The sequence below is a fragment of the Triplophysa rosa genome, linkage group LG14 (assembly GCF_024868665.1).
Source record: "Triplophysa rosa linkage group LG14, Trosa_1v2, whole genome shotgun sequence".
NCBI lineage: Eukaryota > Metazoa > Chordata > Actinopteri > Cypriniformes > Nemacheilidae > Triplophysa > Triplophysa rosa.
This window is the reverse complement of record NC_079903.1, coordinates 306407-331504: the sequence shown is the minus strand read 5'-3', so window position 1 is coordinate 331504 and position 25098 is coordinate 306407. Positions and strand designations below refer to the sequence as shown.

Here is a 25098-nt window from a genome sequence, read left to right as displayed (position 1 = left end):
AAAAAATGATTTCCTTGGCCGACCCTCCCCTCGCTCCCACGTTTGGGAGAGACTATTGTCAGTTGCTTCTAATATGACACACCTGAATCAACTCACCAGGTGTATTAATTATGGAGACATTCACAACATTTTGGGAGAAGGCTAATGAGTTCAGTTGTGTATACTTTTCCCATATCTGATTTACTTATCATAAGCAAAAGATGTAATTACATTTATATCCGATTAATCGATTAATCGAAAGGAAAAACAATCGTCCAACTAATCGATTATCAAAATAATCGTTAGTTGCAGCCCTAGTATTGACCCCTAGTGGACTAGGGCACTCATCACGCTCTTGCGTGGATCCGCTATGGGTCGGTCGACTGCCGCCCATTGGAGACGGGTTTGGTGAGCATATCAGGTCATGGACAGTCCGCGGCATTGGCTGCGGCGAGTTCACGTCCATGGGAATCCCCAGATCACCACAACCGCTCGCCGTTGCGGATGGCTTGACAGCTGCCGCTGAACCAAAGCAGACGATGTTGTGGCTGCGTCCAGAAAGAGCACAGCCAACCGTGACTGCAACACCTTGAAAGACATATGCTCGCAGTGCGGGCATGCCGTATCGATGAACGCTACTTCAGCATGCTGGCGGCCCAAGCATGTGATGCAGGTATCGTGCCCGTCAGGTACGAGGCGGTTGCATCCAAGATTACAGAGGCGAGACAGGAAATTTCAGCTCTTTTAGAGAAATTTGCTCCTTTAGACACCTAGGTCCGCTACCGAAACGCCCAGGGGAAGTCGCACACAAGAGTCCGCTGCTCTGCGTCGTAGAATCCAGTAGGAAATTATCAGAGATAATAATGCTCAGCATGTGATGCCTCGCTGGTTCCGAAGAACAAAAGGTGAATGAATGGGCACGCCATCTTCCTTTTATACCCTTATGCACGGGGCGGAGACTGGCATGCCATGGGTTTTCAAGTTAAATGCTACTATTAAATAGACCTACTTGAAACATTTAATTGTTGTTCAAAATTAAAATTTTCATATTTGTGGGATTATGATGATAAATCTATATAAGCAAAGCATTTTTCAGTAATACAGTGTAAAAGTGTAAAAATAAAATGGTGCTATATAAAATATAAAAATAATATAAAATATGCATTAAAGCAGTTACAGCAGTTTCATGCAGTCTTCTTACTATCTTTTCAAATCATTTATTTTGGGGCTGGTTATTGATCACCTATTATTAAATTAATACATTTATAGGGCTGTGACGGTTGCCGTAACAACGGCACCACCGTGATGGTAAAGTGCCATGACGGTGACGAACTGCCACCGGCGGTAGTGCACGTCACTCTGACAAATATAGGTGTAATAGATATGAGAGTTGCGATAACGATTGCTAGTTGTAGCATTTCAGTTGTGGATGGTTTTATTTAAAAGATTTTAAATTGACAGAAATTATTGGCATACATTTCCATTGGTGCGTTCGAGCACGGGACTGCACGGCAAAACCCAGGTTATGCTGCGGGTTTTGCAATGGATATTGTTGTGAAATGAACAGATACGTAAAATCAAAACTGGCTATGTTCCGCTTGCTTAGTGTCGGAGCGCGCGCAGGTTTTGCCGCGGTTGCGGAGAGACATCTATTCATTTGCGCTCCTGTGCACATCTTCTGAACGCGCATTTAGTGCAGCTGTACACATTTTAATCTGGACAATGTCAACAAGTTTCACATCAACGAGTCGGAAAAAGTAAAGTTTTTATGGCAATCTGAATAGGAAAGCCAATGTAGGTTTAAACAGTTTGTTTCAAATGGAATTGTTAAGGACTGTAAGGGTTAATACGCCACTGACTGAAGTTACTGCAACAAGAGCTTTTTTATTTAGTATTTAGCTTTCTTATATCATTTAAGTTTTCATTGTTTACTGATGTTTATTTAAATGTTTTATATGCTGTAGTGTGCCGTTTCACTGATGGATTTGCACGTTAAACATTGACGGATGTTTCATCCTCATTTATTTCAGATATCATATTTCAATTATTTAACAATTTCAAGTATTTAAATAAGGTCTATATTTCTCTTCCACTCGTCATGTGGTTGCTACACGCAAATATAATAATATAAATATTATTTATATAAATAATATATATTTCTCAACCACCGCGGTCGATTTGTCTATTACCACCGCGGTGGTACCAAAACAACCTTGTAGCCAATAAGCAGTAAGGTGTACAGTGCACAGGACGGACATTAGTCGAGCTGAGCGCTGACGAAAGCGAAAGATGGGGGTAGGGGTGTGTCTGTTTTGGTGATTTGAACATCAACAACAGCTAAGAGAAATCGGACACCCCGCCTTTAAGGGGGAGTAAATGTCAACAGTTTTCATTTTTGGGTGAACTATCCCTATTTTCCCCCTCTCATAAATTTTGCAGGAGCACAATGAAAACCTCTATTTAGCACTGACCATTTGTGATCTGATCTAGAAATGGATTCGCAATGCCAGGTGTACACACTTTCATAGTTGGGTTACTGTGTTTGAAATTAGATACATTATGTTATAATATGACACCAATAGTAACACATTCTTTTAAACAGAACATTTCAAAGAAAAAACAACAAAAATTACCATTTCTTTAACACCTTTTAGGGCTTTCATGCCTACAGTCCTTGGACCGCTCCTTAGTGCCTTTCACTGCCATGAAGCATTGGTATCAGAACAAATCCATTTTCAAATGGAAGACAGACAGCTTTTTTCCTAAGGTCTTTCTGTTCAATGAGCTTTTGTTTTCCAGGTCTTCTTCCATCTCTTAGAAGTGCAATGTTTATAAGTTTAGAGATACAAGGATTCTCAAAGAAACTGTCTAAACTGTTAAGGTGATAGACATCACACAAACACATATTATCGGTTCTCTTTTCATTCACAAAGGCAAAGCCATCTTCATAAAGAAAGCAGGAGTCTTTTTTTTTGGTTGACACAAATGTCTGGTGGGGTGCTGGTGTAATGTGAACTTTGGTATTATCCATTTCTGCTATTCTCTTGAAAATTTGTGAAATAGGATTTTTTACATTCCTGACACTTTTCTTCAGTTTGTGCAGATGGTTCTCAAACTGAACTGCACATATCTCATTTAAAGAAGTTCCGAAATTCCTAACATCTTCTGCTAGGTGGACAAGAGAATGGACATTGTAGGAAGGAAAGATGGGGCTGTAGAGCTTAGTAGATGTTTTATAAAAATTAGGGCTGTCAAAATTAACGCGTTAATAACACGTTAACGCAAATTCCTTTTAACGGCACTAATTTTATTAACATGCTATTAACGCAGCACGCATTTTCTGTTTGAACCTTGGCCTTGCCCGTAGTTTGAGAAAGTAAATGATGCAGCAGCAAACAGAAATGAAGAAATAAATAGGTCTTCTGAACGTAAAATTCATATATAAAACGATGTCTGATGGTTCTGTCGACAAGACTAAAGTGATCTGCATTTATTGTCGATGTGAATTAAGCTATCACCGCAGCACGTCGAGTTTAAAATATCACTTGATGGCGAAGCATACAACTGACGCAGAGAGCTCTCCTCCTCGCGGCAGACCACACTAGATTGTTTTCAGCAGAGACGGATGGACAACTTCACAAGCAACAGACTCACCACATCGATAGCTAAATGGGTGGCTACAGCATGTAGGCCAGTTAATGTAGTGGAGGACGAGGGTCTACTTGAAATTATTCGCATCGCATCTAACGATTACACATACAAACTACCTTCGAGAGCCACTGTTACAAGCAAGATTCACGACTCTTACGAAGAGGAGAAAGCGAAAGTCGAGGAGGCGATAAGACAGACAAACACGGTTGCGCTCACCAGAGATTACTGGACTTCCCTCAGTAACCATAGCTACCTGGGGGTCCACGGCTCATTATTTTGACACACACTGGAAACTACAGTCGTACACTTTGACTGTTATGAAGACAGACGAGAGGCATTATGCTAACGTTTGCGCTGAGCACTTTCTGCAGGTAGCCAGACAGTGGAATATTGAATTCAAAGCTTTCCTGTAGCTCAGTGGTAAGAGCATTGCGTTAACACCGCAAGGTTGTGGGTTCGATCCCAGGGATTGCACATGCCTATGTATAAATGTATAGGACAAAGCAATGTAAGTCGCTTTGGATAAAAGCGTCTGCCAAATGCATAAATGTAAATGTAAATGTAAAATTAGCCCACTGACCACCGATAGTGCATGCAACATGATTGCCGCGGCCAGGCAGCTTCCGTTCGAGCATATGCCTTGCATTGCACACAGCCTCCACCGAGCTATCACAGTTGCGAAAATGTGAACACGCTTGTGTAAGTAAATAGCTCAGTGCAGAGAAAGAAGTAATGGGAACATGAATTTTTTCATGTGTTTAATAGACATGTACAAGTTCTTTGAAAAACATCTATGACCTTTGAAACATGTCTAGTCTTCATGCTCTATGTTGAGTATGGTTTCACTAATAATAAACAATATACATTTGCATAAAGCATCAATATTTGTCCATGCCCATGTTGATTAGAGTATTAAAAACTTGAAAAGTATTCATTTAAGGTACATTTATAATGGATAAAAATGTGCGATTAAGTTGCGATTAATCACGAGTTAACTCATTACAATCATGCGATTAATCGCGATTAAATATTTTAATCGATTGACAGCCCTAATAAAAATATATCAGTAGTTCTTCAGCATAGGCGGGCTGGCCCCGTCGGTAGAGGTTTTCAAATCCCAGCTCAAAACCTATTTTTTCAGTCTGGCCTTTGAGCAGGGATTGTGTGAGTTATGTGATTTGTGTGTTTTGAGTTGTATGATTTGTTTATTTCTGTCCACATGTATGTTGGTTGTATGTGTTTTATGGTACTATTGATTTTAATATTGTTAAGCACTTTGGGCAAAACATTGCATTTAATGTGCTATATAAATAAACGAAGTTGAAGTTCTTCAGCATAGGCAGTATATGCATTCCTTGTTTCGTCATCAGAGTCAGAGTATGGACATGAGTCAGAGTATGGACATGGCAACAGTAAGTGTAAGGAAGTGTTGTTAGAAGTTGTCAGGCAACACTGAACAAAGAACAACAGGTCCAGTGTACAGTAAGAACTGACGGAATTCAGTTGCTTTCCATCTTTCCAGAAAGGCAAGAGAGCATGGCTGTCGGGCAAATTCTCTTGGCAGTTTTCCTTTGAGAGACAAAAGTTTGCATTATATTTCACCAATTTGTCTCTGCGAAAGTTGAATTCCTCTTCTGTTCTTAACGAAATAGTCTCTCGTGACTGGTAATTGAACACAACCCTGCTGTCTACATATTCTCCTTCAATAGTGCATCACTCTCAACTATTGTATGCATTGGGTCCCTTTATTCGTTTCAAAAAAGCACTCGCAGGAGCATCACAAATGAAAGCATTCACTTTCACATTTAAGGTTTCATCTTTGAATGCAATTCCATCTTGTTGAAGTCTAGTCAGCTCTTAGCTCATCAACAGATGCCCACGTTGCTTTATTCTTCACAGCCCATTTAGCCAAATCGCTCCTCAAATCACTTAATTCATCTGAGGAAGTGTCTGTTTCTGCATCATCACTGTCACTTGCATACTGCTGGCCATCCTCATACACAAAATCATTGATGTCAACAGTACTCCCAGCGCTGTCTTCTCCCAGACTGCCGTTGGTTTCACCGAAGCCAACCCCAGCAGCAAATAAATGATCCTCCTCTGATTCACTGCTAGACAGTGTCATTGCATGCAATTCAGCATTTTGGCGCCTCCATTTTTTATGGTACGCCATCTATTAAAAAAAAAACATCATATAAAATGTAATTTCCCATATATACAGTATATATATATTAGGGGTGGTAGAAAAATTGACTCGCATATGAATCGTGATTCAGTCTTCTAGCGATTCAAATCAATTCACAAAAAAAAAACTATTTAAAGCGGCCCTAACACACGCGGTTTCTGCCAGTCTCATATTAATCTTGAGTACCTATAGAGTAGTATTGCATACTTCGTATCTTCGACGAGTATTTAGTTTGATCACATTTATAAAAGATAGATACAGCTGTAGGATTATTTTTGAAAGCATACGGCGCGTTCGGGGGGGAGGGGTAGGCTGAACTAAAGCACGTGCGCACCCATTGCCAACAAAGCACAGACATCAGTTTCACTCACCGCATGCGGTTCATGTCCGGCATCTTTTAGTGCTGGGACGGCTCCATATATCAGTTTCAAACCATCTCCAAATCCAGCGTTATATCCACCGTTTATATAACATTCATCGTTGTACTAAACTTTAATATAACAAAATACATTTCAGGATGGTCTTTCTCTGCATCTGCTCTGTGCAGTGAGCTGTAGGGAGAAACCGCAGCTGAATTTTCAATGAGTGCAATATAGCGTTTTCCAAAACCTGTCACTGTTTAGACTAAAGAACATGATCATACTTCTGTAAATATGCACACTTTGTTAGCCAGCTCACACGCGCTGCACGAGACAAATACAGTATATTGCCAAAATCACCTCTCTTGTGTATGATGATTTTGTCAGAGGATGTGTCAATTCGTGAAAGTGACTGCCGTTAAACGTGGCACAAATGAATCGCGTTCATTTACTATTATACACTTGTTTTAATGTCTGACAACAGAAAATGTGAATGAAAATGGCTTTACTGGGCACTTAAAATACAATATGTGACAGCTCAAAGACTAGAAGAAAAAGTGCCAACACTAGTCTGACTCTGAGAGCAAATGCGACGTAATGACGTTTTCTGTATGCTAATTAGTACGTCAAGAATCAATTCTGAATCGATCGTGAGGGACCAAACGATTCCCACCCCTAATATATATATATATATACTGTACATATATACAGTATATCCTCTAAATAAATTAAAGGAGTAATGGAATATAATTACAGTATTTAAAAGTTTTGTATTTATTTTGTAGTTTACTACACATCACTAGTTCAGTTATTCCCTTCACCAAGGAAGTTCCAAACGCTTATACCGGACTATAATAATACCATTCACCCTTCAAAGAACACACTTCAAAGGGAGTAGGTCATAGGGATGCTCACTTCTGTTTGGAATTGACATAACTTAGCCATGCTCTTTCGTCATCTCTTTCAATGGCCGCGCAAAAAGACTATATTGACAAAAAGTGAAAGTCAATAGAGCGTTCCAGTGCAACAACAGCGCCCAGCAGCACTACACTTCTGCCATTTTGGGGTTAAAGCAATTCGACAATCCGATTTTTTTCAAACGATCATTTTTGTTTCACTCTGTGGAGTAGTGACAACATCTCTCCCAAATTCTGAATGAAAAACTGGTCAAAATAAGAAAAAAGCAGCCATGTGTTCAACTCTGAATCGATCGTTTTGAAATGTATTTAAACACAAAGATTTAAACATCTGATGAAATAAGGCTAAAAAAATAATGAACATTTATTAGACAACTGATCAGCGACAAGGTGCAAATATGGTAAAATATATAGTTCTTTGGCGTAGGCCCCGTCCATAGCTCGCATCCAGAGGGTCAAGAATTCCTGCACTTCCTGCCTGATGATGATGAAGGCAGGGGCGCAGCCAACCCCCCTGGGGTTAATGGACAGGGACCAACCTGGTGGTGGTGGGGAGGATGGGGGTGAATATCGGCTGCTTCAACTGCGAACGCAAACGAAGGGTAAGTGGCGATCTTTTATACTCCAAGTGTTAGGTGATGATTGGTTAGGTGATGATTGGTTAGGTCTATACATAGTAAGTGACGTAAGATTGAGTCTTCCCAGCAGAACTAGCGCTGAAGCTTCATGTCATAGAATTTTTAGTTCCCTTTCTGTCAGTCTCTCGACGTTGTGTCGACCCGACAGATGGGGTTCGCTCTTGAGAACCTATCAACTTCTGACTAGTTTAGAAAAGGCCAATGAAATTGGCAAATGAAATTTGCATGCCGGACTCCGCCCCCGGATATCCGGGTATAAAAGGGAGACGGCGTGCTGCATTCATTCACCTTTTGTTCTTCGGAGCCTTCACACTGATCGACTTCGAGACTTCAAACTCTACACTATTACTGCTGGAATCTTATGACGTGGTGCAGTGGACTGTCCCTTCCTGCAGGGACTTCCCCTGGGCGTCTCGGCAGTTCCAGAAGTGTTTGAGTTTTTTTCTCTAAAAGAGCAAATTTCTCCAGCGTGGCATGTCCCGCTGTTCTCATGGGTGCAACACACTCATCGAGGAGGGGGACGGACACGATGTCTGCTTCCAGTACACTGGGGTAGACGTTGTGGATACGTCCTGCCCGCACTGCGGGCGGTTGATGATTCAGACGTTGCGTCACGGGTGGCTGTGTTCCCACGGGACTCAGCCACCACCTCGTCTGCTCCCCGTTCCGTGACGGCAGGACTACGGCCCTGCCGTCCGCTACGGCAAGCAGCGAGGGTGATATAAGGATTACTGTGAGCGTTAATCCGCCAGCCACTGGCTCACGGCCCGTTCGCACCTCGTCTCGCTCGTCTGACCGTTCCCCAGGAGACAGTCCCACCGTCTTGTTCATCAACCACGTATTCGGAAACGGTGCGTGATAATGATGAGATGTCCCTTGCAGCATCGGGGGGTGACATACTGCCATCCGACTCCGGCTGATTCGGCGGAGCTCCCTCCCTCGGGGGTTCGAGCTCAGAAAGAAGCGGACGTCGAAATGTCAGCCATGCTTTCCTAGGCCGCTGTGAGCGTTGGGTTTCAGTGCCCGCACTGCCTCTCCCGGTGCTCGCGGCTGGATACATGGTGCCTCGGGCTTGAGCGCGGCTCCAAGCCGCGCCCGCCCCCAGTGCCGTGTTTACCGGAAGTGCATGAGGAACTTAGTAAGACCTGGAACGCCCTCTTTTTGGCGCGTCCACGCCAAACAAGTTCTGTCACCCTCTCTTCCCTCGAGGGTGAGGCAGCTATAGGATATGTCGATGTCCCCCAGGTGGAGTGTGCCGCCGCGGTGCACTCGTGCCCGCAGGCGGCGGCCACCTGGGGGGCTCGACCTAGACTCCCGTCCAAAGCATGTAGGGTCTCGGCATCTCTGGTGTCGAAAGCTTACATTGCTGCGGGCCAAGCTGCCTCCGCTCTCCACGCTATGGCTCCTGCCAGGCCAAGGCATTGAGAGAGCTCCACAAGGGTAAGACCGACCCAGCGCTTATGCAGGAACTCCACGCCGCCACCGACCTCGCTCTATGGCTGACCAAGGTGACCGCGCGGGCCCTGGGTCGGGCGATGTCCACACTTGTGGTCCTCAAGAGGCCCCCACTTCGAGCCCCTCGGACATGCCGCTCTTTCTCTCCTCACAATAAAGACGGCTCTCCTGATGGCGCTCACCTCCAAGAGGGTTGGGGACCTACAAGCATTCTCCGTGTCCACAGATTGCCTAGAACTCGGGCCCGATGATTCTCACGTTATCCTGAGACCCCGGCTACGTGCCCAAAGTTCCCACCACTCTCCCTAGAGACCAGGTGGTGAACCTGCAGGCGCTCCTAACTGGGGAGGAAGACCCAACCCCATCCATGTTGTGTCCAGTATGTGCACTGCGCCTCTACTTGGACCACACGCAGAGCTTCAGAAGCTCTGAGCAGCTCTTTGTCTGTTTTGGAGGCCAGCAGAAGGGGAGGGCTGTCTCCAAACAGAGGCTGGCGCACTGGATCGTGGATGCCGTTGCTACGGCATACCGATCTCAAGATCGCCCCTGCCCGTTAGGAGGGAGGGCACACTCCACTCGGGGTGTAACCTCCTCATAGGCACTGGCTCAGGGCGCCTCTCTGGCAGACATCTGCAGAGCTGCGGGTTGGGCTACGCCCAACACCTTTGTGAGGTTCTACAACCTCCGCATGGAACCGGTATCAGCCCGCGTCCTGCAGGGCAACATGTAGGACCGGCAACCGGTAGGGCGTATGCCTGCGAAAGCCCTCCCCCCCTTCCTCGAGGTGGGTCAGCGGCTATTTCCGCCTCCCTTCTTTCCCCACTGGGTAAAGAACAGGCATTCCATCCATCACTAAGCACCTTCCTGGGGGCAGGCTGGGCAGAGCAGCCCTGCCCCCTTAGTCCGGGGAACAGTTGAGTTATCTACCACATAGCTCTAACCGGACCTAGTGCTCCAGGCGTGGTAACCCCCCCATCGGGCGGTTCCATCTGATGTATCCTCATGAATGTTTCCTACTTGGTAACCCATGACCTCCCTAGGTGGACTTCCACCTTGCGGTTAACTCCTTCAGTCCGCACATTTTCCCATGAGTTCTCCCCTGATGGTGAGACCATGTTGGTATCTCCACTAATTCCTCCCTATGGTAGGTAGTGGTCTCTGCAGCGTTTTTCCCCCAAGGGGGAATAATGCTTACCCAGTGGCCCTTACGGTGCCAGGCGGCTTCTCGCTGTTAGAGAAACAAGGCCTCCGCCCGTGACGGCTGGTGGCAGGGGCTTCCCACCATTTCTTCAAAAGCTCTGGGACCCCCTACCTCTCCACTGGACGGTTACAATTTCACGCTAGCGCTCACGTATGACTGGCCCAGGCCAGTCAGCATCGCTCCGCTAGAGATTGTGACGCGGCACAGCGCTGTGGCGTTTTCCATAGGAACCCCATCTGTCAGCTCGACACAACGTCAAGAGACCGACAGAAAGGGAACGTCTTGGTTACAGATGTAACCTCAGTTCCCTGATGGAGGGAACGAGACGTTGTGTCCTTCTTGCCACAACGCAGGCCGCCCGCCGCAGCGGTCGAGGGATGCTCAGGCCCTTCAGACCAAAACGTGAATGAATGCAGCACGCCGTCTCGCTTTTATACCCGGATATTCAGGGGCGGGGTCCGGCATGCAAATTTAATTCGCCAATTTCATTTCCTTACTATAGTATACTGCAGTGTTTACTACAGATTTATCAATTTACTACAAGAATACTACAATTTTCTATAGCAAAAACTATAGTTAAGTTCACTAGTATGTTTTCATCTCTATGTTCAGGTTAACGGTACTTTTATTTTGACGGTCGTCTGGAAGATGCTTGAGGTTAAGCGTGTGTTTGACGATAGCTTTAATCAAACAGTAAAATCCCGTGAAATAAACTCTCAGAGCAACACTGGAGATGAAGTTCATGTGTTCATGCCCTCATATCTTGCTATTCTCCATATACATGCTGCCCCTTGGAAACATTATTAGAAAACATGGAATTAGCTTCCACTGTTATGCAGATGATACTCAGCTATATATCTCATCAAGACCAGATGATTCCTTCCAGCTATCCAAATTGGCAGAGTGCATCGAAGATATAAAACATTGGATGACTTGTAATTTCCTTCTTTTAAATTCTAATAAAACAGAAATATTACTTATCGGACCAAAGACACATGAGAAGAATATTTCGGAGAAGTTGAAGGCTGCACTGTTACTCCAACAAATACAATTAAAGACCTTGGTGTTATATTAGACAGCAAACTGTCATTTAAAAATCACATCTCAAATGTCACAAAAACAGCCTTCTTCCACCTTAGAAATGTTGCCAAATTACGAAATATTTTATGTGTGGCTGAAGCAGAAAAGATTATTCATGCATTTGTGACCTCAAGACTTGACTACTGTAATGCACTGCTTAGTGGTTGTCCTGCAGCATCAATAAACAAACTACAGTTAGTTCAGAATGCAGCTGCCAGAGTTCTAACCAGGTCCAGAAAATACGATCACATAACCCCAATGTTATCAACCCTTCACTGGTTACCCATTAAGTATCGTATTGACTTTAAAGTTCTTTTAATTACTTATAAAGCCTTAAACGGTTTAGCCCCTACCTACATAACAGAGCTTCTATCACATTACAACCCATCACGCTCTCTAAGATCTCAAAACTCCAGACTTTTGATAACACCTAGAATAACTAAATCCACCAAAGGGGGTAGAGCTTTCTCATACGTAGCACCCAAACTCTGGAATAGCCTTCCCGATACTATTCGAGGGTCAAACACACTCTCCACAGAGACACATCTTTTCAGCCTAGCATTCACTTAATGCAGAATATGCTAAATAAACCACCGGGAGACTGCATTTATTACATATTATTTACTAGAATGACCTTGCTTGTTCTATAAACACCATTTTCAGTTTTTCTTATTTTCTCCTGTAAAGCTGCTTTGGAACAATGCACATTGTGAAAAGCGCTATATAAATAAAACTGAACTGAATACAGTGCAGACGCAGACAAATCCATGAGCGGCGTTAAACTGTGCAGTTCATTCACTCAGACATGCAGAACAACCAGATGACATATTTAAATAACAGGATTCTGCGTCAGCGAGTCCGCATCTAGTTATATGGACTCAATGCAGCCGGAAAACGAGTTTAATTCGCAAATTAGACTAAAACTAAGAAAAATAGTGGTGCACCATTGATTAATGTCACACAGAAACAAGCACAACGACAAACGCACTTCACACAAACAGTTAGCTCTGTCTGAAACAGTCTATAGTTTTTGCACGATTGCTTGGCTAACATGTATTATGGACAACCTGGCGTCATAATAGTGCGGTGTTGCAGACGTATGAATAAATTCCTGCAAAATAGTTACTTGTTTTTACTATAATCCACAAAGCTGAATGTGGATGTGGGAGACCCAGATAGAGTTAAAATTTGCCCCACTTTGACTGAGACTCAAATCTGCTTTTAAAACATCGATTCGTGGGTGGTACTCAGCAATGTAAAGAGGATATTCTGTCGTTACACTAATATAGCACTTTCTTCTTTTAAAAAAAACCCACTCATATCACTCATACCAGCCAAAAATCCTCCTTTTCCCATGCGGTGTTATACGACCAGAAGTAACCCTGCCCACACTTGCATCCCAAAAGTTCACCGGCGCAACTATCCCATTAAGTCTATCAGTGTGAGCACTGTGTACCTTCAGTCGCACATGTGTGTTCAGATGTTTCATTCACACATCAGAGGAACTTTCAATCCTGCAACATGCTGAAGAGATATCCACACATATGTGTAAAAGACAAGTGTTCTTGATCCAGAGAGCGAGTGAGACGTGTGTGTAGTGTTTTATTCTTTGACGTGATGCTCATGTCTGTGTATGTGCTGTTCATGTGAGAGACCAAGAAATCAACAAAGCTCAACTTCATTTGCTAATGAAAACCGCAGGCGTTGCCACATGCAGCCCTCCAGGAAAGTGAAGCCACAACATTTCGATCGCCCCCTGATGGCTGTCTGAAGTATAGGTCACAAACCCCACCCTCTCCATAAACAAATAGGACATGTGCCAAACTAAAACATCTAATTACACTTGAAACCGTAGATGATTTTTGTCATTTTAATTAGGCTGATGTATGTTCTGGTGTTCATGTCGGGTCCTGATCCTGCTGTCAGGGTTTATTCTGTGATAACAACTGACTATACATTATCTCTTACTTTAATGACCTGTTCCATTATCAAGACAAACGGATGTTTATTGTTGACAAATTATTTATGTGATTGTTGCCAAAAACATCAAATGAAAAGTGAACCCTCAAAATATTGATTAATTTTGACTTCCGGATAAGCGATACGTTGTGAAGGTGAAATCCTTTCTTTCTCTGATCAGTTTCTTTCTAATAAAGGCCTGTGTAATGTAGAGTGACTGAACCTGCACAGATGCTGTGCTGATAGCATCTTCTCCTGTATGTTAATGAACTGCTAAAACACTACACTTCACATGTGTTCGGGATGTTTCAGCTCATGTTCAGTGTGTCCGTCAGTTTGGGTTATTGTCAGTAGTTGTGTGAGGTGAATTGTGTAGTTGGAGTTACTCATCACTGGATTTCCTGTGATTGTTTGAGAGGAAACATGTTGACCTGGAAAGTTTGGTGGAATCTCACAGATATATTCTAAATATATTCGTACACTACATTGTGAAGATTTCAAATGGCATTCTAGCACACTGTATTTGTGACCAGACTGACCGCTGGCGCACTGCAGACACTGATGGTTTGTGCGGGTGCCGGGGCCGCGGGAAATATTGGGTCTTTCTTTAAGAATGCACCAACTCTATGAAGGAATCGCAAGTTTAAAAACAAGATACAGGGAAAGGTGATTCAGTTAAAAGGAAAGCTACCACAAAAGCAGCTTGGAGACATTTTAAACAAGCGGGTATACAGAGGGGATACTCAACTCAACTTTATTTATATAGCGCTTTTTACAATTTTCATTGTTACAAAGCAGCTGTACATGAGACATATTGACTATAAGCAAAATAATTAAAGTTGTACCTGCAAAAACAAGAAAAAGGTGAAAACAAAGAAGACAGACATACCCACATACAAAACACTCCACACACACAATATGCACACGTACTAGCACACATACACACAGACACACACACACACACACGGATGCGCACGCACACACACACGTACACAGACAAGTACGCGCACACACAAAGACACACACACACACACAGGCATAGTGAGAGCACACATTTAAGATAAAGGAGAGAGAAGCACAGGTCAAATTTAACTATATTTAATATAACTATAAATTCCTATATGCAATATTAATTAAGTAAAACTTTAAAATTCTAAAGCAGCCCCCCCGGCCAGGCAGATGCAAAACAGTATGCAAACGGTGGCGAGGAACCCAAAACTCTAATCGAGAAAAAAAACCTCAGGAGAACCCAGGCCCAACCAGGGGATTCCAGTTCCCCTCTGGCAAAAGCTGCTGCCTCTGCACAAGCTCCAGAGAGCTTGCACAACAAGGCTAAATAAAATAAATAAACTTAATAATAAGGTAAATTATAGTTTAAGATTATCATTAATAATCTAATAGCATTTGAAATTTTGTGGTGAGGACGTGTCGGTCTTTCTTTATCCAGCTCTATCATCTTAGCTCTTGTCAGGTCGCCGCTTCCCATTCTCCGCTCTACCATCAGGTCAGGCCATGAACTGCATCCTGCTCGCTGTGGTAACCTTGGAACAATGAGACAAGACTGGCTGAGAGTAGAGTACTGTTCTGCACTCTTTGATGCAACAAGTACATCAGTTGTGTTTTTGGTTCCGGTTGATCTAACTAATGCAGCCTAAACCCTCAGAAGATTTATATTATGGAAGTGTAGTGTATGCAAGATCAAAATGATGCGTCTTTAGTCTAGATTTAAACTGACAGAGTGTGTCTGCCTCCCAGACAGTGCAGGGAAGACTATTCCAAAGTTTAGGCGCTAGATAGGAAAAGGATCTACCACCTGCACTTGATTTTGAAATTCTAGGTATTACCAACTGACAGGACGCCTGAGAGCGTAATGCACGTGAAGGACTGTAATACAAAAGGAGTTCATTCAAGTACTGAGGAGCTAAACCATGTAAGGCTTTATAGGTAATAAGCAAGATTTTAAAGTTAACGCGATGCTTTATATGTAACCAGTGCAAGGTTGACAGAACCGGGCTAATATGTTCATACTTTTTTGTACGTGTAAGAACTCGAGCTGCCGCGTTTTGGACCAGTTGGAGTTTTTGTAATAAGCCTGCAGGGCAACCACCTAACAGTGCATTACAGTAATCTAGTCTTGATGTCATGAATGCATGAACTAACTTCTCTGCATCTGACATTGACAGCATATGACGTAGTTTAGATATATTCTTAAGATGGAAAAATGCAATTTTACAGGTGTTGGCGACGTGGCTCTCAAATGACAGATTACTATCGAATAGAATGCCAAGATACGTACATACTTTAAGACATACTGTAGTATTAGTAGGCAAATTGTGGTGCAGAAAAAGCAGCTTGATGCGCGATCCATCTTGTTCTTCTATGTTGCCAGTTTATGCCGGCAGCATATTAAGTACCGAACCGAGCAAATTCATGGTATTGAACCGTTTGAAACCTAAAATGTCCTGGTCATTTTCCAGCACTGGTTTACCACTTTCAAATGACCACTCACATGTCAGCAGATTCTCCTAACCTCAACCTAACAGTCTACTAATACTCTAATCATAGTTAGTTGACATCTGTATTTTTCACTTTGGGACTGTGAGTGGAATTGTGTGGGGTTTTTGTTCTCAAATTCAAGTTTTTCTACTGATCTACATTCATACTCCAGAGCCTGTCCACACAGAACAAATATAACTTCATGAAAAGTGCTTATATTGGGAGAACGTCTACTGTACTGTAGCGATATAAAGGGCTTTTACTTGTGTTTTTTTTGCAGAAGCATTATTTAGCTGCTGGTGTATGTATAACGTGAATGATGAACACGTACATGAACATTACATTGTTTAACACATTGTTGTATTTGTGTATTTCAGGAAGGGAGATGTTTCACCATCAGATGTGAAGAGTGAGTCCATCATTTATTAACAGTTTGATGATGTCTGTAATGCATTTCAGTATTTACTTGAGCAGCTGTATGAATATATGCTGAAGTTCTCCAGACCGTCACAAAACACACACGTTATGATTTCATCTGTTTAAAACAATTGGGCCTTATTCATGAAACACAGGCAGAACACGTGTAACTTCTTTGTAAAGTCATTCTGACATAAATGTTTGGATTGGGGTTGGGAATCATTTCAATTTTATCGATTCCGATTCCAATTCCGATTCTGCTTATCGATTACGATTCTTATCGATTCCCAGTTTCGATTCCACAGTTGAAGTAAAACATTTAGATATCAACCTGTATGGTCATTTAGCCTGCTTATTGACTTGTTTGCAAAGTATATTTATATATTTATGAGCACCGTTTTGTGTATATTTACACATAGAAACTTTGTATTATCATAGTTGAACTACATCATGGTTAAACTGCAGTTACTATAATGCAACTATGGTTAATTTGTGATTCTCGTGCTTTAATGCAAATTCTATAGCTAAACTATGCTTACTATAGTAAAAAATATCAATAATTTTCATAAGGGCTTTTATTGAGATATCAGCAGGTCATGCAACACATGTACTTTTCTGAAAATATGCAGACAGGAATTGATAAGAGGAATTCAAATTTTAATCTCAAGTATCCGATTCCTATTCCTTTCGATTCCGATCCGATTCCAAGCCTTTCGATTCCGAATCCAAATTGGAATTGATTTTCGATTTCCAACCCTAGTTTGGATTCATGAAAATGTTCGTATTGAATTCAGTAATTGTGTCGAGTACAGGTGCTCATGTGTCAGAGTTTTAATATCGGAGATGATGTTCAGATGTTGAGTTGTGTGTTTTACAGATGATCCTGCAGAAACGTCTCACAGCGATTCGGGTATGACATCACATTCCTATCAAACATGCAGAATAATCTGTTGAGCTGCATCTCGTATCAGTGATGTATTGAAATGCTTGGTGCATGTGTGTGTGTGATCAGAAAGCACAGATACATCAACAGAGGGCAGCTCTGATGACGATGATGAGTCTGATGAAGAGAAACACAACACACTTTCAGGTTTCATAATCTTATATCTGATATATGTTTACCTTAACACTTATAACATTTCTGTATACTGCATGTCTTGCTATCGTCTATATTGGTAATGATTATTGACGCGTGTCATCATCATTACCCCTGTATATACTACATGTATAGTAATATAAACTGCAGTTTTTCTTTGTGATTTCAAAACAAAGTGTTTATGGCCACATTGCTATATTTTTTTTGTTACTTGTTACTGTAGATTCTTATAAAGGCAGTTGTGATTGGTCTTTCTTCATACACTGCGTGTCAGAAACGAAACGCCCATTACCACAGTTCTTATATCAGGAAGGTTTTTGTAAACAAAGACGCTGTGTGTAAAAATGGCATCAGTATTACCATATCACAAGTTTTTATCTTCATAAACTTATCTTCATAAACCATTCAGACTATTGTTTCCTGTTGATCTTTTTTCGTCATAGCTGTGGGAGAACAACAACGGCTCTATCCAAAAGTTGATCATTACTTTGATTATACAGAGAGGAGTAACTCTGAGCAAGTTAGCGAGAGCTTCCAAAGATAATGCACACACCTTTACATAATAAAATGATATAGTGCTGCAGTCCGTTTTTAAAATAATGACAAGCAAACCGCTTTGTTTGAAGGGGATCGTGACCACAGCTTAACTTTGCACCTTGACAAAACCATAATGTGAGACATGTTAGCAAAGTGCTACCGTGACTGAACGATAAAGGGATACAGTTTGTACAATACTAAGACATGTAGAACGACAACAGTCTACATTAACCCCCAGAGTTGGATTATTAAAACTGTAACACTGTTAATTTATACGTTGTTTACCTGGAAACCTACAGCTGTACTAAATATACAACACGGATTAGCACAATTACTTTAACGTATATTGTAAGCACTCAATTTAACATGTACACATAACGTATTTATCATACTTACAGCTTGTGGTTCTGAGAAGCTTGTTAGTCCAAATAAAGTTGGTATTGACTTATCTTTAAGGGTCAAGCGGCTGGCAAATCCCGCGTTGAACTCGCCAAAATTTGAGAAGCAGTCGTCGGTAAAATGACGAGCACATTACACAAGGTTGGAATTGTACTGCAGTGGTATCGTGGAAAAAAAATGTAACCACTGATCCTTCACATCGTCATCCTTTGGCAGCGAAAACAAAGTACATTTGCGTTCACAGCACAAAACACAGCGTCCCCTCGACATGTTGTATACGCAACACTACCTGAAGTGCTAGTGGGCAAGTCAGAGTGTTCCTGTTTCGCAGGAAGGCGGGGATTGTGCTGATGCATTACACTGTGACGTATCGATGTTACACTCAAAAGATCCGAAAGCCTCACGATTTGTTTGGGCGGTTCGGAGTCGACTCCTTACTTTGGAAGCCAATATCTTAATTTATCATGGACTTTTTGGAATAACAACTTTGCAGATAGTCAAAATTGAATGAAAGCTACGTTACACACTGAAATGCCGGTAATTTTATGAGATTCATGAAACCTGCTCTTTAATGGAAAATGAAGGCAATGTAAACTCTATTGGGTATTAGCGTAATGTTCAATTGAATTGAATCATTTGATATAATGAAGGAATGTTGTGTGTTTTTAGACTCTGATAAGAGACCCACAGCAGAAGATGCCAGCGGTAAGTGCTGAGCCATATTTGAGATAACATCTGAATATATCATTCAGATGTAATGGTGCTGCAGATGTAACGTGTTTCATATCGTTTCTAACACGTAAAATGAATATGCCAAAAACAGCAGCAGAAAACAGATACTAAACAAAATCAAACCAATCTCTCTCATCACCTCATTTGTTCATGTTATCATGAAGTATACATGTTTTTCTGGGCTAAACTTTTTGAGTGTTTTATCCAAATGATGCTGTTTTTAAATCGGGGCAAAAGAAAATCACTTCTTATCATTTATTCTACAGCAAAAGCAGAAAAAAAAGAATTGAGTACTGTCAAATGTGTTAAGATTATTGTCCAGCTGTATTGGTGTGTGTCATGTCATGACTGTGATTTATCTCTCAGATGAGCAGCTGAAGTTCTGCTGTGACAGATGTAAAGCTCTGAAGGTGAGACGGTGATGATCAGTGCAACATTCATTCATGTGTATGATGGAAATATTCAGCTTCTCATGTGTCTGTATGAGTGTCAACACTGAATTCTCTTGAGAAGAAAAGCTTGCTGACTTCTCTTACTCCTCTTTTGGCATAAAAAACTACTGTGGGTATTTACGAAAGACACGCAGTGAATATTAGCACTAAAAGGTGTGGACACGGCTGTTTTCGAGACTGACCTTATTGCATGTGCATTTGTAGGAGTCCACTCCCATCAGCTCACAATATTTTGCCCTGTTTAGTAAATTTGTCCCTTAATGTCAATTTACAAACTGAACAAAGCTCCTCATAATGTCTGATGATGAGAAGAACTGTTATTTTACCTTCACAGAATCCCAAACATGAGCTTGTGACCCCCAGAAAAATCTCCAGAGACCGCCTGCAGTAAGTTCCTCTGCTCACTGTACCACAGTATTACTGCAGTATCACATGAGTGTTAGCCCAGTATTACCACTGTTTTACTCGAGTGCTAGAGCAGGTTTGTGACAGTATCAATTGAACACTAGTGCAGTATTGCTGCAGTACCACTTGAGCTTTAGCAGAGCATTATTTAGTATTACTTGAAAATGAGCGCAGTTTTAAGTCGGTATTAATTGAGCGTTAGTGTAGTAATACAGCAGTAACAAATAAACATTGGGACCGTAATACCGCAGTATCACTTGGCCGTTAGCGCGGTATTGCAGCAGCATTAATTGAGCGTTAGCACGTTATTGCTGCAGTATTACTTGAGCGTTAGCACAGTATTGCCGCAGTGTTACTTGAGCGTTAGGGCAGTATTGCCGCAGTGTTACTTGAGCGTTAGGGCAGTATTGTGGCAGTATTACTTTAGCGTTGGCGCAGCATTGCGGCAGTGTTACTTGAGCTTTAGGGCAGTATTGTGGCAGTGTTACTTGAGCATTAGCACAGTATTTGCTGTAGTATTACTTGAGCTTTAGGGCAGTATTGTGGCAGTGTTACTTGAGCATTAGCACAGTATTTGCTGTAGTATTACTTGAGCTTTAGGGCAGTATTGTGGCAGTGTTACTTGAGCGTTAGCACAGTATTTGCTGTAGTATTACTTGAGTGTTAGGGCAGTATTGTGGCAGTGTTACTTGAGCGTTGGCGCAGCATTATGGCAGTGTTACTTGAGCGTTAGCACAGTATTGCCGCAGTGTTACTTGAGCGTTAGGGCAGTATTGTGGCAGTATTACTTTAGCATTGGCGCAGCATTGCGGGAGTGTTACTTGAGCGTTAGCACAGTATTGCCGCAGTGTTACTTGAGCATTAGCACAGTATTTGCTGTAGTATTACTTGAGCTTTAGGGCAGTATTGTGGCAGTGTTACTTGAGCGTTAGCACAGTATTTGCTGTAGTATTACTTGAGTGTTAGGGCAGTATTGTGGCAGTGTTACTTGAGCGTTGGCGCAGCATTATGGCAGTGTTACTTGAGCGTTAGCACAGTATTGCCGCAGTGTTACTTGAGCGTTAGGGCAGTATTGTGGCAGTATTACTTTAGCATTGGCGCAGCATTGCGGGAGTGTTACTTGAGCGTTAGCACAGTATTGCCGCAGTGTTACTTGAGCATTAGCACAGTATTTGCTGTAGTATTACTTGAGCTTTAGGGCAGTATTGTGGCAGTGTTACTTGAGCGTTAGCACAGTATTTGCTGTAGTATTACTTGAGTGTTAGGGCAGTATTGTGGCAGTGTTACTTGAGCGTTGGCGCAGCATTATGGCAGTGTTACTTGAGCGTTAGCACAGTATTACCGCAGTGTTACTTGAGCGTTAGGGCAGTATTGTGGCAGTATTACTTTAGCATTGGCGCAGCATTGCGGGAGTGTTACTTGAGCGTTAGCACAGTATTGCCGCAGTGTTACTTGAGCATTAGCACAGTATTTGCTGTAGTATTACTTGAGCTTTAGGGCAGTATTGTGGCAGTGTTACTTGAGCGTTAGCACAGTATTTGCTGTAGTATTACTTGAGTGTTAGGGCAGTATTGTGGCAGTGTTACTTGAGCGTTGGCGCAGCATTATGGCAGTGTTACTTGAGCGTTAGCACAGTATTGCCGCAGTGTTACTTGAGCGTTAGGGCAGTATTGTGGCAGTATTACTTTAGCATTGGCGCAGCATTGCGGGAGTGTTACTTGAGCGTTAGCACAGTATTGCCGCAGTGTTACTTGAGCATTAGCACAGTATTTGCTGTAGTATTACTTGAGCTTTAGGGCAGTATTGTGGCAGTGTTACTTGAGCGTTAGCACAGTATTTGCTGTAGTATTACTTGAGTGTTAGGGCAGTATTGTGGCAGTGTTACTTGAGCGTTGGCGCAGCATTATGGCAGTGTTACTTGAGCGTTAGCACAGTATTGCCGCAGTGTTACTTGAGCGTTAGGGCAGTATTGTGGCAGTATTACTTTAGCATTGGCGCAGCATTGCGGGAGTGTTACTTGAGCGTTAGCACAGTATTGCCGCAGTGTTACTTGAGCATTAGCACAGTATTTGCTGTAGTATTACTTGAGCTTTAGGGCAGTATTGTGGCAGTGTTACTTGAGCGTTAGCACAGTATTTGCTGTAGTATTACTTGAGTGTTAGGGCAGTATTGTGGCAGTGTTACTTGAGCGTTGGCGCAGCATTATGGCAGTGTTACTTGAGCGTTAGCACAGTATTGCCGCAGTGTTACTTGAGCGTTAGGGCAGTATTGTGGCAGTATTACTTTAGCATTGGCGCAGCATTGCGGGAGTGTTACTTGAGCGTTAGCACAGTATTGCCGCAGTGTTACTTGAGCATTAGCACAGTATTTGCTGTAGTATTACTTGAGCTTTAGGGCAGTATTGTGGCAGTGTTACTTGAGCGTTAGCACAGTATTGTGGCAGTGTTACTTGAGTGTTAGGGCAGTATTGTGGCAGTGTTACTTGAGCGTTAGCACAGTATTGTGGCAGTGTTACTTGAGTGTTAGGGCAGTATTGTGGCAGTGTTACTTGAGCGTTAGCACAGTATTTGCTGCAGTATTACTTTAGTGTTAGGGCAGTATTGTCACAGGATTACTTGTGCGTTAATGCAATATTGCCGCAGTGTTACTTGAGCTTTAATGCAGTATTGCCGCAGTAGTACGTAAGCGTTAGCGCAGTATTGTGGCAGTATTACTTTATTGCATTAACTAGGGCTGGAAAATATATCGTGCAATTTTTATGCTCCGTTTCCTCAATGAATTACGGTTAAATGCCGCAACATCTGAAAGCCAGAGGGAACTCTCGCTCAGAAACTCTGAATATGGGACAGAAGAAGAACGATTTACACACACACCGTTCCAGGAAATGCCAATGGTGATATTCTATCGCTGTTCTTCAAACCTTTTCAGGTATTTTCATGATAATAAAGTATATTTATAATGATTATGTTTAACGAGTGTTGCTTTTTCCAATGCACGTTACTAACGACTCAATCTCGTTGTGATTTTAGATCGAGCAGTACTTCCTACTGATCAAAGAGCCGTAATTCACTGAAGGGCTGTGCATAAAACACAGAACCGGTTTCAGAATCGATATAGACATGTAGGGGTGGACAATATAACCAAAATCTTCTATCACGATAGAAGCAGTTTTATATCTCGATAACGATATATATCACAATATAACTATTTGTATATGACAACGCATAAATAAAAATAAGCATACTGTTCAACTTCGCTTAAGACATGTATAAACTTGGCAACTCCACTTGGCGAAAATATTTGTGGCTTGGCATTACATATCTCACATCCAGTGTTTTCACCAGAGCTTTAAAACCCTCCTTTTCAACTGTCTGAATAGGTGCCATGTCTTTGCATATGTGCGTTGTAATAGCACACGTTATGTCTAACCATCTTCGAGATTTCTTGTCGTAGGGAATTGCATTTTCGAAAGATGCCCTTAAGGAAGTTTGTACAGGATTTGGGGGCTTGCAAGCGCTCTGTGATGTTGTAGATGAGTGGGCTGAGGTTTGCCGCATTTTTTGACTTTGGCCATATTCATTTGTATGCTTTGATTTGAGATGATAGAAAAGGTTTGACGTGTTTCCACCGCTTGTTAAAACAGTGCTCTTGCATACCTTGCAAATCGCGTTCGTCTCATTCGTATCACTTTTCCTAAACCCAAACCAATTCCACACAACAGACGATGCACCCTTTTTCTTCACAATCTCCTAGTTGTTGGTTTCGTCACGCTGTATTACTTGAGCATTAATGCTGTATTGTGGCAGTATTTCTAAATAACCAGCAGCACACCAACTGAATTCACAGTGTGATGTTTCATCAAGCGATTGGTGACTGTACACTACTGAGAAATGAAAGGCTCACGTTTATAAACTCTCAATAATATCAGTTATGAAAAATGCGTATTCTAAGAGCCTGAGCTAGAGAAAAACGATTACAGCTCATAATAAGAAACGACTCATGTTTCTGAACGAAAGTGAGTCATGGGAAGATTAAGATGTGAGTCACGAGTGTGACACCTAATGTCACGGGAAAACTACTTGACACTTACCTATGAATTGGTATAATGTGAAAATGTATGTTTATAGGAAAAAAGCGAGAACAAGTTCCACCTCTAAAGCTAACTGTGACGGGTGTTAACGCAGATCAAAAACTAACGCATATGATTGAGATTGAATGAATTAAGCAGCTTCTAAAATAATGAATGAATTGTAGGAAGGTGAGTTTTTTTTAAGGTGATTTGTAGGGCAGTTGTGGCCTAATGGTTAGAGAGTCGGACTCGTGACCAGAAGGTTGCCGGTTGGATTCCCAGGGCCGGCGGGTAACAACTGAGGTGCCCTTGAGCAAGGCACCTTACCCCTACTTGCTCCCTGGGCGCTGCAGTGATAGCTGCCCACTGCTCCGGGGGTACGTGTGTTCACTACTCTCTGGATGGGTTAAATGCAGAGGTCACATTTCGTTGCCTTGTACCTTCGTACATGTGCAATGACAATAAATTGAATCTAAATCTAAATTTCATCTCACAAGTAACACAATGTTGAACTCATCATTATCAAGTGTGGAAAGGGGCACACGAGGGAAAGATTAATGAATCCCCACTAGATACACTTCAACATGCAGATCTATTACTCTTTTGCCCTGAACCCTGTTGGGTGTTCTATCCAAACGATGCTTTCTAAAACAAGAAAAAAAAACTTTTAAATGAAGGACAATATGTGTAAAGAGATGTGCAAGGTATGTCACTGTAATGTCAATGTTCCGACAGTTTTGTGTTTTTTAGCCGCAGATCTTCTGACGGTTCTGATGTTCTGACAGGCTTCGTTTGGAGGCAGAAGGTGTGTATGAATGCTCAGACACTGGACTGGTGTTCGAAGTCTCTCAGCGGGTCAACATCACCTACTGCGTTCTCTCGTGGAGCAAGTTTGCCAGCTACCTGAGCGACTCGTGGAAATCCGCCGGACCCATTTTTGACGTGGACTGCGATCCGTCGATTCTGAAATCCGTGCAGTTCCCACACTCGCTGTGTCTGACAGGTACACACCTGTGTTTTATCGGTCCGGTTCTTGCCTTCCTCTCGTGTGGTGCTTCATCTTCTCTAATG

At 42.3% G+C, this 25098-nt stretch overlaps 1 protein-coding gene across 4 annotated transcripts in view; it reads left to right on the top strand.

The window, feature by feature from the left end:
- The window catches only part of si:dkeyp-97b10.3 (NACHT, LRR and PYD domains-containing protein 1b allele 3), a 44018-nt gene that overhangs the window by 14356 nt on the left and 4564 nt on the right, over positions 1 to 25098 (top strand). For 2 of the 4 annotated variants that reach the window (XM_057351534.1, XM_057351535.1), the window contains exons 2-8: positions 16298 to 16329; positions 17215 to 17247; positions 17350 to 17427; positions 19039 to 19074; positions 19468 to 19511; positions 19888 to 19940; positions 24813 to 25030. In XM_057351534.1, the coding sequence (XP_057207517.1) occupies positions 16298 to 16329; positions 17215 to 17247; positions 17350 to 17427; positions 19039 to 19074; positions 19468 to 19511; positions 19888 to 19940; positions 24813 to 25030 (494 nt within the window). The other 2 variants (XM_057351536.1, XM_057351537.1) reach the window with 2 other exon arrangements.